The sequence below is a fragment of the Artemia franciscana genome, chromosome 13, assembly GCF_032884065.1.
Source record: "Artemia franciscana chromosome 13, ASM3288406v1, whole genome shotgun sequence".
Taxonomy (NCBI): Eukaryota; Metazoa; Arthropoda; class Branchiopoda; order Anostraca; family Artemiidae; genus Artemia; species Artemia franciscana.
The window spans coordinates 44331131-44348729 of record NC_088875.1 but is presented as its reverse complement, the minus strand read 5'-3'; the positions used below and the strand labels follow the sequence as shown (position 1 = coordinate 44348729).

Sequence of the window (17599 nt, the reverse complement as noted above, 5' to 3'; positions counted from 1 at the left end):
AAACGACCATCTAAGCTCCAAAATCTTTATAAACCTTTTATATAGCCACTCCAAAATCTTTTATAACAACTCCAGCATCTTTATAAACACAAAAATCGATTATTTCCCTCATTTTTCTCCTTTAAGGGAAAATTTGGAACACTTGTGCAATGGGGATATATGTTTATTTTTTATGTAATTAAACTGAGTTTTCTGAACATTTTGGTGTAAAGAAAAAAAATTCTGTTGCAGTTACCCCGAAGTTTGACAATTTTTTCCCGTGTATTTCCTCCACTAAATATACAACTAACCAATTAAACTAGGATGTCATAAGAGAGGCTTATCGATAGCTCTAACCGATTAGCTTTCTCGTTTTAGTCATTTGATAACATTTTCGCCCTATTGTCCAAAATTGTTTTAGCGGCAAAAAAATATCATAGATTGACACCTTGTCGTGCCTTAGCGTATTTCCGCACTTTGAAAGGGATATAGAGAGCATCAAATTCTGCTAAAATGATCTACCTCCTGATTTTCTAGAATGGATAATTCAATAGATCAGATTCAAGAATAGATGGGTAACTCTAGGATGAATAATTGAATACCATGACTTTAGACTTTTTAGTCTGGTTGATAATTTGCTCAATTTGTTTGTGCATATTTTATAGTTGTTTAAGGAGGAAGGAGTAGACTATTGAAGGTGATGTTTTGCTTTTTTTTGCAAAACCACACCTACCTCTTCTTCAAAATAACGAATAGCCATATGATTGGCCGCAACTGATCATTCATCATAGAAAGTTTGATTTTCGAACAAAACATTGAAATAACAAACCAAGTTACATAAAAGCATTATAAAAGCTTTTATTATTTCAATTAAGGTTTGTGCTGTATTTTAAAAATGATTAGTTTTTAGTGTCAAGTCCTTAAGCAAGTTCAGCAGAGCCCTTTTCTCTGGAATATTTATGAAAAATCCTTGTATTTATCATGTATTTGAACCTTAAAAGAAATTGAACTTATATTTTTTACACAGTGATCATTATATACCCGAAATAATAGCATAGAGGTTACCTAATTCTGTGTAAACTTCTCTTCATTTTTTTCTGGGCTCTTGGACTTAAGCTTTTCTCCTGGCTGTATTTCCTCTGAAGGTGTGTTAGCGACATTTCTGATGTGGGTGAAATAGACACAGCTCGAGAAACAAGCGTCGGAGAGCTTAATGGAGCCAGATTTAGGTTGTTAAGTTTCATTTCTCTTCCATTCTTGACTAAAATAGTGCATTTTATATTGTCAGGATCGCGGTTATCTTGCTCTAATGAACTTGATTGCTTAGTGGTACATTCAACTAGTCTAGAAGCACTTGCTGTATTTCCAATGTCTTCCTCATTTTTGTATAACTTGGGGGAGCTCGGTGTTGAACTTACTGTTTCTTCACTTTCATCAATGAAATGAAAATCAGCTTTGTCTATATATGACTGTGAAGTTGAGGGATTCTCCTCACTTCTTGCAGATTTTGTCCTGTTCGAAGACTTGTGCTCTTTAGATATTTGGCCACTACCGTCAAGTAGTTGTTCCTGTTTCTGCGAATGGTCATCAATGATTTCAATGTGATCAACTTTTACATGAGTTACTGAGGTAGGTTTCAGTTGATTGCCAGTAAAAAAGCTTCTCAAATTGTCTGGTGTTTCGTCAGATCGATTATTCTTACTTTGATCTTGCAGGTTTGTAGATTTATCTGTAACGAAATGATGCTATATTTCATAAATAAATTCCTTGGAGGTCTGATTTTTTAACTCCATTAAATAAAAAAAACAAGATTTTTTTTAAACTGAATTTGAGGAGCGACATTATAACTTAAAACGTACAGAAATTACTCCGTATATGAAAGGGACCGTTCCCTCCTCAACGCCCCACTCTTTAAACTAAAGTTTGACTCTTTCTTTCAACTCTACTTATTAAAACAGTAAAAAAAATTTAGCGTAAAGAGCGGGGTATTGCAGAGGGAACAGCCAACCCCTCCCCCAACCAAAAAAAGTTCCCCTGAAAGCGTCTGTACACTTCCCAATAACCATTACAATATGTAAACACTGGTCAAAGTTTGTAACTTGCAGCTTCTCCCACGGGGACTTTGGGGGAGTAAGTCGTCCCCAAAGACATAGTTACTAGGTTTTAAGACTATGCTGAATAAAATGGCTATCTCAGAATTTTCGTCCAGTGACTTTGGGAAAAAACGAGTGTGGGAAGGAGCCTAGGTGCCCTCCAATTTTTTGGTTACTTAAAAAGGGTACTAGAACTTTTAATTTACGCTAGAATGAGCCCTCTCACGACATTCTAGGACCACTGGATCGATACGATCACCCCTGGGAAAAAATCACGCATCCGTGATCTGTCTTCTGGCAAAAAATATAAAATTTCACATTTTCTATAGATAGGAGCTTGAAACTTCTACAGTAGGGTCCTATGATACACAGAATCTAACGGTGTGATTTTTGTTGAGATTCAATGGCTTTTAAGGGGTCTTGCCCCGTAATTTCTAAAATAAGACAAATTTTCTTAGGCTCGTAACTTCTGATGGTTAAGTCTAAACTTAATGAAACTTATATATTTAAAATCAGCATTAAAATGCAATTCTTTTGATGTAACTATTGTTATAACAATTCCGTTTGTTAGAGTTTCAGTTACTATTGAGCCGGGTCCCTCCTTACTACAGTTCGTTACCACGATCTGTTTGATATAGTATTCCTTAAAGGGTTTTAGACTGATCCCTATAGTTTCTTATGACATAGGATAGTATTCTTAGATTCCATTTAAGTATTTGACTAAAAATGACAAAAAACTCCACAAGATCCCCGAATGAACAAATAAACGGTCTATTTCAAATGTACTATCGAGGGTGGAAGGGGGGGATAGTTGGGAACATTTACTACGCTGGTCCAAGGGTGAGAGATTTGTAATGCAAGTGGCTCATTCTCCTTAAATACATTCTAGCAAAAAAGATGGGCGTAAAACACTTTAATACATCCAGATTCATACTAGATAGTCACACTAATAGGAGGGGGTGGGTAATGTCCTCCCTAGATTTTTACCCCTCACGTGGATTTAAAAAGTGTTTTTTTTAGGATTTCCATTAAAAAATACGCTCTATTATATTTTAATAAAAAAAAAACAATATAACAACAAACTCCTCCCCCCCTGGAGTTTGAACAAACCCATCTGCTCCATCTCTTTATATATTCATGGATTGGCATCTATGATGCAAAATGTTTAAATATTGATTATTAGTGTATATCGGGACCATTATCTGTTGGATCCCTTCCCCCTAATTCAGTTGCCAACGGCTTATAAAAAAGAATGAATTTGTACACAGAGCTTAAACTATGTAAGATTCTCAAATTAGTGCAAAAATGAATGAATTGATAATAATAAATATATCAGAAGACCTAAGTTTTGATGCTCGTTCATGATATGTGGATTCATGTACTTTAATGTTACCCATCAAAAATTACGAGACTGATCAAATTTGTTTAATTCTTTAAAAAGGGGAAAACCCCCCAAATCAATCAAATGATCTTACTGAAAATCACACCGTGAGATCCAGATTATCAGAAAACCCTACTATAGAGTTTTCAAGCTCATATATAAAAAAAATATGAAATTTAGAATTTTTTGCCAGAAGCAGGATCATGGATGCGTGTTTATTTGTTTTTTTTTTCAGGGGTGGTTTTATCGAACCAGTGATCCTAGAAGATCAAGAGATGGCTCATTTGATTGGAAATCAAAAATTCTAGTGCCCTTATTTAAGTGATAAAAATATTGTTGGACAGCTGGAAGTTTTTCAAAAGGTGCCCTGTTTTAAGGAAACAAAAATTTTGGTTGGCAGCCCCCTCCTCAGTGCCTCGCTCTTTACAATAAAGTGTTTTTTGAATTTGTAAAAAGCTTATTATTGTAATTAATAATAAGCGGTCCTTGTGTATATTAAATAAGAAAAACAAGATTTTTCAACTGAAAGTAAGGAGCGACATTATAACTTAAAGCGAACAGAAATTACTTTGTATATGAAAGGGGCTGCTCCCTGTTAAATTTCCTGCTCTTTACGCTAAAGTTTGACCGTTTTTCAAAACTCACTTTTTAAAAGAATAAAAAAAAACTTTATCGTTAAAAGCGGGGCGTTTAGAAGGAAACAGCCCCTTTCATATACGGAGTAATTTCTGTTCGCTTTAAGTTTTAATGCTGCTCCTTACTTTCAGTTGAAAAAACTTGTTTTTTTATTTAATTTCTGAACGTTTTTGAATTAATATATGTTTAATTTTGGCTCTTCGCACATGATATGTAAAAACGAAATTTGCATATTAATTTTTTGTGGCTAAATGGCTTTCTCATAGTTTTAATTGTACGATTTCGAGAAAAAAGGGTGGGGTAGGAGGCCTATTTGGCCTCCAATTTTTCGGTTACTTAAGAAGGCAACTAGAAATTTTAATTTTTTAAAGAACGTTTTTAATAGTGATAGATATGCGTAACTTACAAATTAACTTAAGTAACGAGCTTCTATATTCGTATATTTATATTACGTATATGAGAGGGCTCGCCCCCTCGTCAATACCTCGCTCTTTACACTAAGCTTAAATTTTATCCCAATTCTCTAAGAATGACCCCTGAATCACAAAGTTCATAGAATGAATAGTTGAGATTACAAAAAAATACTTTAGTGTAAAGAGCGAGGTATTTAGGAGGAGATGAAACTCCTCATATGCGTAATAATTTCTCTTCGTTTTAAGTTTTAATGCTGCTCCTTAAATCCAGTTGAAAAAAAACTTTTTCATATTTATTTTTTCATTTTTTTTAAAGAATGCTAGAAAATCCTGCGTGCCCTTCATGGAATTTCTCTTCCCCCATGATAAATTCTCCATGGAGAGATCATCCCACGTAACCCATTCCCCTTGACTCCCCTCCCCCAACCAGAGAAAATTCCCCTAAAATGTCTGTACACTTCCCAATAACCTTTTCTATATGCAAACAATGGTCATAGTTTGTGACTTGCAGCCCCTCCCCCGGGGACTTTGGGGGAGTAAGTCATCGCCAAAGACATAATTATTAGTTCTTCAACTATGCTGAACAAGATGGCTATCTCAAACTTTTGATCTGGTGACTTTGAGGAAACAATGAGCGTGGAAACGGGCCTAGGTACCCTCCATTTTTTGGTCGCTTAAAAAGAGCACTAGAACTTTTAATTTACATTAGAATGAGTCCTTTTGCGACATTCTAGGACCACTGGGTCGATATGATCACCCCTGGGAAAAAAACAAATAAATACGCACCCGTGATCGGTCTTCTGGCAAAAATCCAAAATTCCACATTTTCATCAATAGGTGCTTGAAACTTTTACACTAGGGTTTTCTGATACGCTGAATGTATGGTGTGATTTTTGTTAAGATACTATGACGTTTAAGAGGTATTTCCAACTATTTTTCAAAATAAGGCAAATTTTCTCAGGCTCTTAACTTTTGATGGGCAAGATTAAATTTGATGAAACTTATATTATTTGTCTATATTATTTTTTCTATTGTTTGGTAAATGACGACTTATACTTATTGACGACATGACTGCCTGTCCATGGATTATTCTTTATGGTTGATTGTGTGTGGCTATGCTGTTTGACCTATGTGATTGTATGGATGAGTAGGGTTAAGGCCTCATTCAAGTGCTGGTCTATATTAATCACTAATTCAGGAAAACAGTCTTCCTTTTCTCCTTCTGTCTCTTTTTTTTTTTTTTTTTTTTTTTTTTTTTTTTTTTTTTTTTTTTTTTTTTTTTTTTTGTGTGTGTGTTTGTGCTGTTGCATTGGTGATTCCTCTTTTCATGATATTTAGAATTAGCATAAAAATCCAATTCTTTTGATGTATCTATTAGTATCAAAATCCCGTTTTTTAGATGTGCGTTTTTGTGTTCAAACTTTCTAACTCCTCGTGAGCCTAAGGGTAAATATAGAAAAATGTCTAGAAGGAGGGTACAAATTAATCTTTAATCTCCCTGCATTTGGATTGAGCCTGAATATAGGTGCTCTGGGGTGACAGCTCCCTTTAAATTGTAGAAATATGTTTTCTTTTTAGCATTATAAAATACACTCATATGCTTATGGGTACAAAATATGAGAAGAAAAGGGGGCATCTCAAAAGCCTTCAGGCATTTCCCCAAGAAGAGAGGCAAGTTTTAACAGAAATTCTTTATTCTACAAGAAGCAGCGATTTTAGGTTTGAAATTTTTATATTAAACAGCTTGTGGTACGTAGCTACTTGAGCTAATAGCAACCAGAACCCTAAAAAAGCTATTTTGATATCAATGTTTGGGTTAAAACAATTCACCTTTTATATTGATTCCAAATATACAAAATTCATCTTGTTTAAATTTACAAAACAAATGTTACAAAATTGAGAAAATTAGTCCTATTTACGAAAAAAAGGTCTCCCAAAAGAGCAGGTGATTTTAGTTGAACTTAAATCATCGAAACAAGCACATCAGAAAGCTCTATGTAGAGTTGTCAAGCCCTATCTATGAAAATATGAAATTTTGTGCTTTTTTCCTCAAGAACGATAATTACAGATTAAAGTACTACAAGTAGTTTTATTTGTTAAAGATTAAAATAGTAATATTCTCGTGTTTCTATTTAAGTATTAAGTAAGAAAAACAAGTTTTTTTATAACTGCAAGTAAGGAGCAACACAAAACTTAAAACGAACAGAAATTATTTAGTATAGGAAAGGGATTGTCTCCTCCTCAACACCCCGCTCTTTACAATAAAGTTTCACTTGTCAAGCCCTATCTATGAAAATATGAAATTTTGTGCTTTTTTCCTCAAGAACGATAATTATTACAGATTAAAGTACTACAAGTAGGTTTTTTTTGTTAAAGATTAAAATAGTAATTATCTCGTGTTCCTATTTAAGCATTAAATAAGAAAAACAACTTTTTTTTTAACTGCAAGTAAGGAGCAACACAAAACTTAAAACGAATAGAAATTATTTAGCATAGGAAAGGGATTGTCTCCACCTCAACACCCCGCTCTTTACAATAAAGTCTGACTCTGTCACAACTCTACTTTTTAAAACAATAAAAAAACTTTAGCGTAAAGAACGAGGCTTTGCGGAGGCGACAACCCCTTTCACATACGGAATAATTTCTATTCGTTTTAAGTTTTAATGTTGGTCATACTTGCAGCTGAATTTTTTTTTTGTTTTTGAATTAAAGTATGTTTATATTTTTGCTCACCGCACATGAATAATTAAACAAAGTGTGCATATTAATTAATTTTTTTGCTAAATGGCTTTCTCATACTTTTGATCGGACAGTTTTGATAAGAAAAGGGGTGGGGGCAGAGGCCAAGCTACCCTCCAATTTTTGGTTACTCAAAAATACAACTATATTGTTTTTTATTTTTTTGTACAAACGTTTTTGTTAGTAATAAACATACGTTCCTTACGAATCACCTTACGTAACGAACTTCTATATTTGTGTGTATTTTTATTGGGGATATGAGGGGATTTGCCCCCTCGTCAATACCTCGCTCTTTATCCAGTGATCCAGTGACTTTGGCGAAAAATTTGCGTGGGAGGGGCACAATCTGCCCTCCAGTTATTTTGGTCAATTAAAAAGGGCCATAGAACTTTTAATTTCCGTTAGAATGAGCCCTCTTACGACACTCTGGGACCCTTGGGGAAAAAACAAACAAACAAACAAATAAACACGCACCCATGATCTTTCTTCTGGCAAAAAAACAAAATTTCACATTTTTGTAGATAGGAGCTTGAAACTTTTACAGTAGGGTTTTCTGATAAGCTGAATCTGATAGTGTGATATTCGTTAAGATTCTATAAATTTTAGGGGGTGTTTCCCCCTTTTTCTAAAATAAGGTACATTTTCTCAGGATCGTAACTTTTAATGGGTAAGACTAAACGTAATGAAACTTATATATTTAAAATCAGCAATTAAAATGTAATTCTTCAGCATAGCACACCAACTGGCTCCCATGACAATATTTCTAATTTATTCAAAGAACCCGCACTAAAAACTATAGGAATAATAAGCCCATAAATAATTTTTATATTTCTATATTTTTTTTAGTGTATTATCGTAATAATACACTGTAAGTAAAGAGTTGCCCTTTTCAATAGAATCGTGGCCCATAAGAAACAAAATGATGATTACAATATATGCAGGAACGAAATTTATTAATCATGCTTTTCGTATTGCGGTTTGTTAGGACATTTATACTTTATTACGATTTGAAAATACAATAAATTTACGGTAATCCTCAAATTTAGAGCGAGCGTGGGTACGTAATTAAAAATCAACACAAATTAAATAAGAATTTTTTTTTTTCAAATTAAAGTAAACACTGACATTAAACCTTGAAACAAACGAGAATTATTCTGTCATGGGATAATTTGCGGTCTAGTCCTCTCTACAACCCCTTACTCATTATACTTAAGTTGGGTATTTTGTCCCAGTCCTTTAAGAAAAGCTCAGACACAAGGAATGTTTAATTTGAATAAATATTTCTTTTCAACTTCAAACAAGTTCAAATAAGAATTTTAGCGTAAAGAACTAGGGATCGAGAATGGAGAAATTCTATACATTTCTATACAAATTTCTTCAAAGAACAAGCTTCTCACCTTTCTCAATCCGAATTCTTGGCTTAGGGCATGGCCTCTTAGCTTCTTTGTTTTGGATTTTATTAGAAGCTGATTGCATTCCATCCTGGATTCCACTTAGCTAAAAAAAACAAACAATGATAAAAATATGACAAAAACAAATCAATGTAAAATCATAAGATAGAAATTAATTTTAGCTTAAACTTTTCGATCCAAAACGATTTTATGAATCCACAAACAAAAAAGGAACATCGTAATTCAAATACCCCACGTTCACGAACGTATCTAATCTTTATTTTATATTTCGCGTATTTCAATTGTCTGAAAAACCGCATCAGATTTAAAAAATCAGACGAAAAAGCTTACTAGAGAAGTAATTTCTTAACAAAGTTGTAACTACCAAGTTTTGTTCTAAAAATACCTTGTATTTCATATGGAGGAATAAGAGAGGAGGATAGAGATGAGTTTGTGTATAAAGGGTGGTATAAACCAGTGGCGTCATTGAGGATGGCTCCAATAATTTGGGAGGGAAAAATATTAAGTAACTCTGAAACTGTTGCTCGTTTTAAGTTTCCATTAAATAAAAAAAAAACAAGTAAGCAGCAACATTAAAACTTAAAACGAACAGAAATCATTTCGTATATGAAAGGGGCTGCTTCCTCATCAACGCCCCGCTTTCTACGCTAAAGTTTGACTCTTTCTCTCAAATCTACTTTTTAAAACAGTAAAAAAGTTTAGTGTAAAGAGCGGGAAGTTGATGAGGAAGCAGCCGCTTTCATATACAAATTAATTTCTGTTCGTTTTGTGGAAAATGTGGAATTTCGTATTTTTTGCCAGAAGACAAATTACGGGTGCGTGTTTATTTGTTTTTTTTTTCTTTTCCCCAGGGGTCATCGTATCGACCATGTGGTCCTAGAATGTCGCAAGAGGGCTCATTCTAACGGAAATGAAAAGTTCTACCCTTTTTAAGTGACCAAAAAAATTGGAGGGCACCTAGGCCCCCTCCCACGCTCATGTGTTTCTCAAAGTCAAGAGATCAAAATTTTGAGATAGCCATTTTGTTCCGCATAGTCGAAAACCATAATAAATATGTCTTTGGGAATGACTTTACCCCCAAAATCCCCAAAGGAGGGGCTGTATGTTACAAACTTTGACCAGTGTTTACATTCAGTAATTGTAATTGGGAAGTGTACAGACGTTTTCAGGGGGATTTTTTTGGTTTGGGGGGTGGGGTTGAGAGGAGGGGGCCATGTGGGAGGATTTTTCCTTGGAGGAATATGTCATGGGGGAAGAAAAATTCAATGAAAAGGGCGCAGGATTTTCTAGCATTACTATAAAAAAACAATGAAAAAAATTAACATGAAAACGTTTTTTCAATTGAAAGTAAGGAGTAGCACTGTAACTTAAAACGAACAGAGATTATTACGCATATGAGGGGTTCTAAAAATACTTTAGTATAAAGAGCGAGGTATTTAGGAGGAGATAAATACCTCGCTCTTTATGCTAAAGTATTTTTAGTAATTTCAATTATTTATTCTACGGACTTTCTGATTCAGGGGTCATTCTTAAAGAATCGAGACAAAACTTACGATTTAGTGTAAAGAGCGAGGTATTAACGAGGGTACAAACCCCCTCGTATACGTAATAAAAACATAAGAATATAAAAGTTTGTTATGTAAGTTAATTCTTAAGTTACGTATATTTTTTACTAATAAAAACGTTCGTTAAAAATTAAAAGTTCTAGTTGCCTTTTTAAGTAACCGAAAAATTGAAGGGCAACTAAGCCTCCTTCCCCACCCCTTATTTCTCAAAATCGTCTGATCAAAACTAAGAGAAAGCCATTTAGCCAAAAAATAGAATTAATATGCAAATTTTATTTTAATAATTTATGTGCGGAGAGCCAAAATCAAACATACATTAATTCAAAAACATTCAGAAATTAGATAAAAAAACTAGTATTTTTAACTGAAAGTAAGGGGCGACATTAAAACTTAAAACGAACAGAAATTACTCCGTATATGAAATGGGTTGTCCCCTCCACAACCCTTTGCTCTTTACACTAAAGTTTGACTCTTTGCCATAATTTTACTTTTTAAAACAATTAAGAACTTTAGCGTAAAGAGCGAGGTGTTGAGGAGGGGACAACCCATTGTTTTATTGTCGCTCCTTACTTTCAGTTTAAAAAAACTAGTTTTTTTTATTTAATCTGCAATTAAGACAGAATGGAATTGCTGTAAAACAAGTAATCATTGAAAACATTTTTTTTTCATTGAAAACATGAAAAGAAATCATCAAAAAAGGAAATAAGATTTAGAACTTTTTATAATAATATTCGTACTGCAGGTACATAGGTCGAATTGGTTGTAGTTAAGTCATAAAAAGTTAGTAAGGGGGAGGGATCAGCTCTAGGAATCATTTAGTTGTTTTAATTTCACTTCAAATATTTAAATTAAATCTCCAATATAGCTTCAAATTCTCTTAGTTGTAACTGAAACTACCAGTGAGCGCTGACAACGTCTTATTCCTTACGTTTTCTACGTATTCCTTACGTTTACGTTATTCCTTACGTTAGGATTCACATACTAGCACATAAATGTAGAACTGACTCTATGTGCAATACCATGTTGACTTATCAACATATTACTCCGTATTATATTACTATTTTATATTACGTATTATATTATATTTATACCTATTATATTACTCCGTATATGAAATGATTTGTCCCCTCCGCAATCCCTCGCTCTTTACGCTAAAGCTTTTAATTGTTTTAAAAAGTAGAATTGTGGCAAAGAGTCAAACTTTAGCGTAATTAGCGAGGGATTGCGGAGGGGACAAATCATTTCATATACGGAGTAATTTCTGTTCGTTTTAAGTTTTAATGTTGCTCCTTACTTTCAGCTAAAAAAATTAGTTGTTTTTATTTAATTTCTGAACGTTTTTGAATTAATGCATGTTTGGTTTTGGCTCTCCGCATATAAATTATTAAAATGAAATTGTATATTAATTCTTTTTTTGGCTATCATTTTTTAGAGTTTTGGTTACTATTGAGCCGGGTCGCTCCTTACTACAGTTCGTTACCACGAACTGTTTGATACCATGTTGACTTCTCGCTATTTTCCTTTTTATAAACATTTCTTTTAACCTGCTCCAAAAAGAGAGTTGACATAAATGTGTCAACATTTATGTGTCAAATGTGTCAAATGTCAAATGTGTCAAGTGTGTCAATGGAGAATTATTACTGCTGTTAGTTGCATTTTAACGCAACGACAGTGCTACTTGTGTGACATTTGCAGATGATCTCTGCATCATCATATTGTATACAATTAAATAAAAAAACAAGTTTTGTTTAACTGAAAGTAAGGAGCGACATTAAAACTTAAAACGAACAGAAATTACTTCGTACATGAAAGGGGCTACTCCCTTCTCAGCGCCCTGCTCTTTACAATAAAGTTTGACTCTTTCTCTCAACTCTACTTTGTAAAAGAGCAAAAACTTTAGCGCAAAGAGCAGGGCAATGAGGAGGGAATAGCCAATTTCATATATGGAGTTATTTGTATTTGTTTTAAGTTTTAATGTCGCTCATTACTTTCATTTAAAAAAGCTTGTTTTTTTATATTTCATTTCTGAACGTTTTTGAATTAATGCATGTTTTAGTTTTGGCTCTCCACACATTAATAATTAGAACAAAATTAGCATATTAATTTTTTTTTCATAGTTTTGGCTTTCTCATAGTTTTTACCGGACGATTTTGAGAAAAAAGGAGCGGAGGAGGAGGCCTCGTAGCCCTCAAATTTTTTGGTTACTTAAAAAGGCAACTAGAACTTTGAATTTTTACGAACGTTCTTATAAGTAAAAAATATACGTAACTTACGAATTAAGTTACGTAACGAACTTTTATATTCGTATGTTTTTATTACGTATATGAGGGGCTTCGCCCCCTCGTCAACACCTCACTCTTTACACTAAAGCTTAAATTTTGTCCCGATTCCTTAAGAACGAACCCCTGAATCACAAAGGCTGTAGAATAAATAGTTAAAATACCTAAAAATACTTTAGCGTAAAGAGCGAGGTATAGGAGGAGTTGAAACCCTCATTTGCGTAAACATTTCTGTTCGTTTTAAGTTTTAATGCCGCTCCTTACTTTCAGTTCAGGAAACTTATTCATATCTATTTTTCCATTGTTTTGAAATAATGCCAGAAAATCTTGTACCCACTTCATGGAAATTCTCTTCTCCCATGAAAAATTTCTCTGTGGAAAGATCCTCCCAAGTAACCACCTTCCCTCAACCTTCTCCCAACCAAAAGAACTGAAAACGTCTGTACACTTCCCAATAACCGTTACTATATGTAAAAACTGGTCAAAGTTAGTAACTTGCAGCCCCTCCCACGGGGGCTGTGGGGGAGTTAGTCGTCCCCAAAGACATAATTATTAGGATTTTCGACTTTGCTGAATAAAATGGGAGGGGGCCTAGGTGCCCTCCAATTTTTTGTTCACTTTGAAAGGGCACTAGAACTTTTAATTTACGTTAGAATGAGCCCTCTTGCGACGTTCTAGGACCACTGGGTCGATACGATCACCCCTGGAAAAAAATAAGGCAAATTTTCTCAGGTTTGTAACTTTTGATGGGTAGAATTAAACTTGATGAAACTTATATATTTAAAATCAGCATGAAAATGCAATTCTTTTGATGTAACTATTGAAATCAAAATCCGTTTTTTAGAGGTACGGTTACTATTGAGCCAGGTCACTCCTTACTACAGTTCGTTACCACTAACTGTTTTACATGTACGTACAGCATGTATATGCTGTATGTACAGTTTGTTGATGCATTCATCGCTGCATCCACATACTCTATGTATATTTTTCTAACAAACAAGAAGTTTTATGCTAACAAATATGCGGAATCAGCCCATACTCTTTATCTATTGTTATCAGTTTTAATACGCAGCACTAGGAGATCAAGCTTCGCCAGGTGAAAGGAATTTTATGAAAGAATATGTAGCCCTCTCCCCCTTCCAGAACTGCATACTTCTCATAACCTGATTTACACAAAAAAATTGTGTAGTTTTTCTAGATATTTATTTTTAACAAAGATACAAAGGGAAGGGTGATTCTCAAAATCTAAGCGTCAATTTCACCCATCCTATTGGCATCCCTGGTAAGTTTTAATTAATGTGGGGTTTCTTACGAAATACTGCTAAGAATCGTTCAGATTTTTACGATATTCTTAATTAAACAATGCTCACACATAATTGCTCACACATTTTTTCAAATGCTTTAAATTAAAAAATACTGTCGCTATTTCAAATGCAAAGAATATTTTCAGGGGAAATTTTCGTGTAGGAGAATTTCAACAGGGGTCGGGAAAAATTTATTCGCCCTTTTCTGGGAAAGGACCCTTTTTTGTTATTTTTTATTTTAAAAAATTAAAAAAAGGAAAAGTGCATTTTTTGAATGCCACGTGTTACTTTATGATTGCCATATGAAATCAAATTTATAAAGAGCAATTAAACATAAAAATTAGTTTATAAATGAACCCATAATTTGCTCTCTATGATATTCATGTGTCCAGTCCAGCCGTTCCATTCCAAAAATGTGGCCCAAATTGCGCTTTTATTGCACCATGTAAGACTTTATGACGGGTTTATCGAGTCTAGGCATATACAAAACGGAAAAATATAAGATTTATCTTTTATGGGTTTTTAAACAGCTCTCTATGATGTTCCAGTGCCTCATTAGCAATGAAGAAAATAAGAGGAAATATCATTGCTGGCCATGTAAAAAAGTTATGTTTTCACGTTGTTCAATGAGTATCGTGTATCGTGCAATTTTCCTGCATAGATTTCAATTATGGCCATACCCGTGATGGCCCCCAACAAAGAGACTTGATTTTCCCTTAGACTAACGGGAGAAAATTCGGAACAGAATCATCAGAATTTTCAGATGTCTTTAAATCAAATTCAGGCTTGTGTTTTTCACAAGTTTTCTAACACCTCTTTCCCCACAAGTGGTTTTACAGGAAAAGGGTTGAGGGGGCACTAGCCCCGGGTGCAGAAATTTTTGAGGCGCACATTTGAAATAAATTATCGAACATTTATAATCATTTTGTAGTTTTTTCAACTTTTATCGTTTATTAAATAAAGCAGAAATCGTAGTTGTCAGTAGGTTAGTCACTTACTGCAATACTTATGTAATAATGCTTAATATTTACTGTAAATATAAGCAAAATGAAGAGACCAGAACTGCCACCATTTTCTTCTGAAAGATAACACATGCTCGTTGAATATCCATTGAATTACAATAAATCTTTTCACAAATTTTTAATTTGGCCTATGGTTTCCAAAAGAAGCCCAAATCTGGACAAAACCAACGTAGTAAATACTTAAAAGGTTTCAACTAATATTTGACTTCAAGCAAACTGAATGTTATTAAAAGAAATTTGGTTATTATTTAATGATTATTTTTAAAATTTAAGGAATATTTAAAAAAAAATTTAAATCAAAGCAAAGGTATTCAAAAATTTATGGAAAGTTATTTACAACTTAAAAACTAAAAATTCAATTAAAAGCACCAAAGACATTAAAATGAAAACATACTCCTTCTCGAACCCATATTAGCTCTATTCATACAACTACAGAAAAGAGAATAATGTGGACTTTTTTTTCCCAAGACAGTGAACCAACAAAACCTATTTGAATATTTTGACCCTATATCTAAGGGCCGTCTTCAGCAAAGAAAATAATAAACAATAAAACACTTACAATAAAAGTTTTCGGTTAAAAATCCATTCTTTTTTAAAATTAGCCTTGGCATCATTACTTCTTAGCGAAAAGTTCAGCCAAGACTGTGTGATAAAGGCTTACATTTTACAAGCTAAAAAGGTTCATTCATTGAACTAACTGTATTTATTTAAAATTGGATCAGTTTTTAATAAACACAGTTAGTTCAATGAATGAACCTTTTTACCTTGTAAAATGTAAGTCTTTATCACACAGTCTTGGCTGAACTTTCGTTAAGAAGTAATGATGCCAAGGCTATTTTAAAAAAAGAATGGATTTTTAACCGAAAACTTTTATTGTAAGTGTTTTATTGTTTATTATTTTCTTTGCTGAAGACGGCCCTTAGATATAGGGCCGAAATATTCAAATAGTTTTTGTTGGTTCACTGTCGTGGGAAGAAAGTCCTCATTATTCCCTCTTCTGTATTTGTATTATGGAAAGGCAGTGTCGTCTTCGTCATTATTTACGTCAAGCTCTATTCATGCCTGAAAAATCGTGAATTTCTACGGTTTTCCGGTTGTTTTAAAATTTGGAAGTTTTTAGGACAGAACTGCAATTTCCAGCGTTGCTACGTTGAGCCTCTTTGCTTCAGCTTTTTGGTTTTATACGTTTTAAGCTTATTTATTTTTTGCTGATTTTTCACCCTTGTTTATTTTTTTTTATTTGGTACCAAAAAGTTGGGACTTCCATAAGAAAATCTTCTAAATTAAAGCTTAATTTCCTAGTTTTTTAATGCTTTTTTGGCATGCATCCCTTCCCTCCTTAACAGTTGAAACAATCAAATTTCATTATCACTTACCCTCTCAGTTTTAAAGGTTTCAGTTTCTCGATGTAAATGGCATAGGAGACAAATATGTCACATGAAAAAATCAAACATCTTAAAAAAAAATATACAATGAACAATGCTATTTAAGTTAAAAAAATAGCTACTAAGTTTATTCCAAAAATATTTCAGAAGAAATAATTTAAATGAATAAAAAACCGTATAAGAAAATAACATATGCAGACTGTATTTGAAATCACTACGAATGGTAACAGTGTTGTGACCGTCACGGTTTTCCTGTGAAATTTCACGTTTTTTTTTTATTCTATCTTTTTTATGATCACAGAATCACAGGATTGGCCGTGAAATGTTTGAATGTCAAAGGTCTTGATGCAAAAGGTTCAAAAGCTGCTAAAAGGACATTACTTTGAAAAAGGACACTTTTTCACCGTGGATGATGCATTAAATGGTAAGGATTCTTTCGCAGTTAAAAATTACTTAGATTTAGAGTTTATCAATAAATTGAAACTTCATAGAAGGAGGTAATGAGTGAAGTTTTAATAAGAAGAAGGAGTGAAGTTTTAACAGCTTATCTCTTTGTTCTCTGGCTTATTTTAACTGTCTCCTATTATAGTTTGTGTACTGATAAAAGTCCATAGCCGGAGAGGTGGAAGGGTCGTGATTAAAACCAATGTCATCAAAATGCAACAAATTAAAAAAAACGCACATTGTTCGGATTTACAAAATTTTTTAGCAGATTTTCCGAGTAAAAAAGGCTTTGGATATTATTTTTCCAAAGTGGAATTCCCCTTCCTTTCATAGGCTTATGTCCATCCGCACATGACCTTGACGTAATCAATATTATTATTGAAACGAATGACTATTTTTATCCTGATTATTATTTTCAGTATACGAGCATGCGCAGATATAAACATAGAGCAAAGAGACGAGGAAATGTTGTTGATAGTGATAAATAGAAAATAATACACCTGACACTTTCCTCAGCCGTTTCCAAATTTAAGTTTTGACTGATAACAATACCGTGACATAATTTTTCATTTGACAATTATCATTATCATTATTACCACAAAGGCTGTGTTCCAGATGCCAGTAATTACTATTTATGTTGAATCATTTTTAATTCTGTCATCTTAAATAGATCATAAGTACAGACTCATTACATATTCATAATAAGCAAAGAGAGTAGTCCCTTATAGCTCTTTCTCTAATAATATTACGAAAAATTGTTATTTTTTTATGGTATTGGAAGGTCAGATTTTAGAGATGAAGGATAATGATTGCCAAATAATAAGCTTTTTGGTCATTCTGTTGGGGCCAAACGATAAGCTGGCCCCAAATAGCAAAAAGGTCATAAGAAAGTATTTAAATAAATTTGAAACTTCAAAGGAGGATGTAAGGAGTCAATTTTTGAGTAA

At 33.3% G+C, this 17599-nt stretch overlaps 2 protein-coding genes across 3 annotated transcripts in view; one reads left to right on the top strand and one right to left on the bottom strand.

Moving 5' to 3' along the window:
- Window positions 1–17599, bottom strand: part of LOC136034975 (uncharacterized) — an 81734-nt gene that overhangs the window by 52780 nt on the left and 11355 nt on the right. Inside the window, exons 3-4 of the mRNA XM_065716538.1 lie at window positions 8639–8738; window positions 1045–1708 (exon numbers count right to left, since the gene is read on the bottom strand). Of these exons, the coding sequence (XP_065572610.1) occupies window positions 1045–1708; window positions 8639–8738 (764 nt within the window). The remainder of the gene's footprint in view (window positions 1–1044; window positions 1709–8638; window positions 8739–17599) is intronic.
- Window positions 16520–17599, top strand: part of LOC136034976 (uncharacterized) — a 51396-nt gene continuing 50316 nt past the window's right edge. For both annotated transcript variants that reach the window (XM_065716540.1, XM_065716539.1), the window contains exon 1: window positions 16520–16632. The gene's annotated coding sequence lies outside the window, so the exon portion shown is untranslated. The remainder of the gene's footprint in view (window positions 16633–17599) is intronic.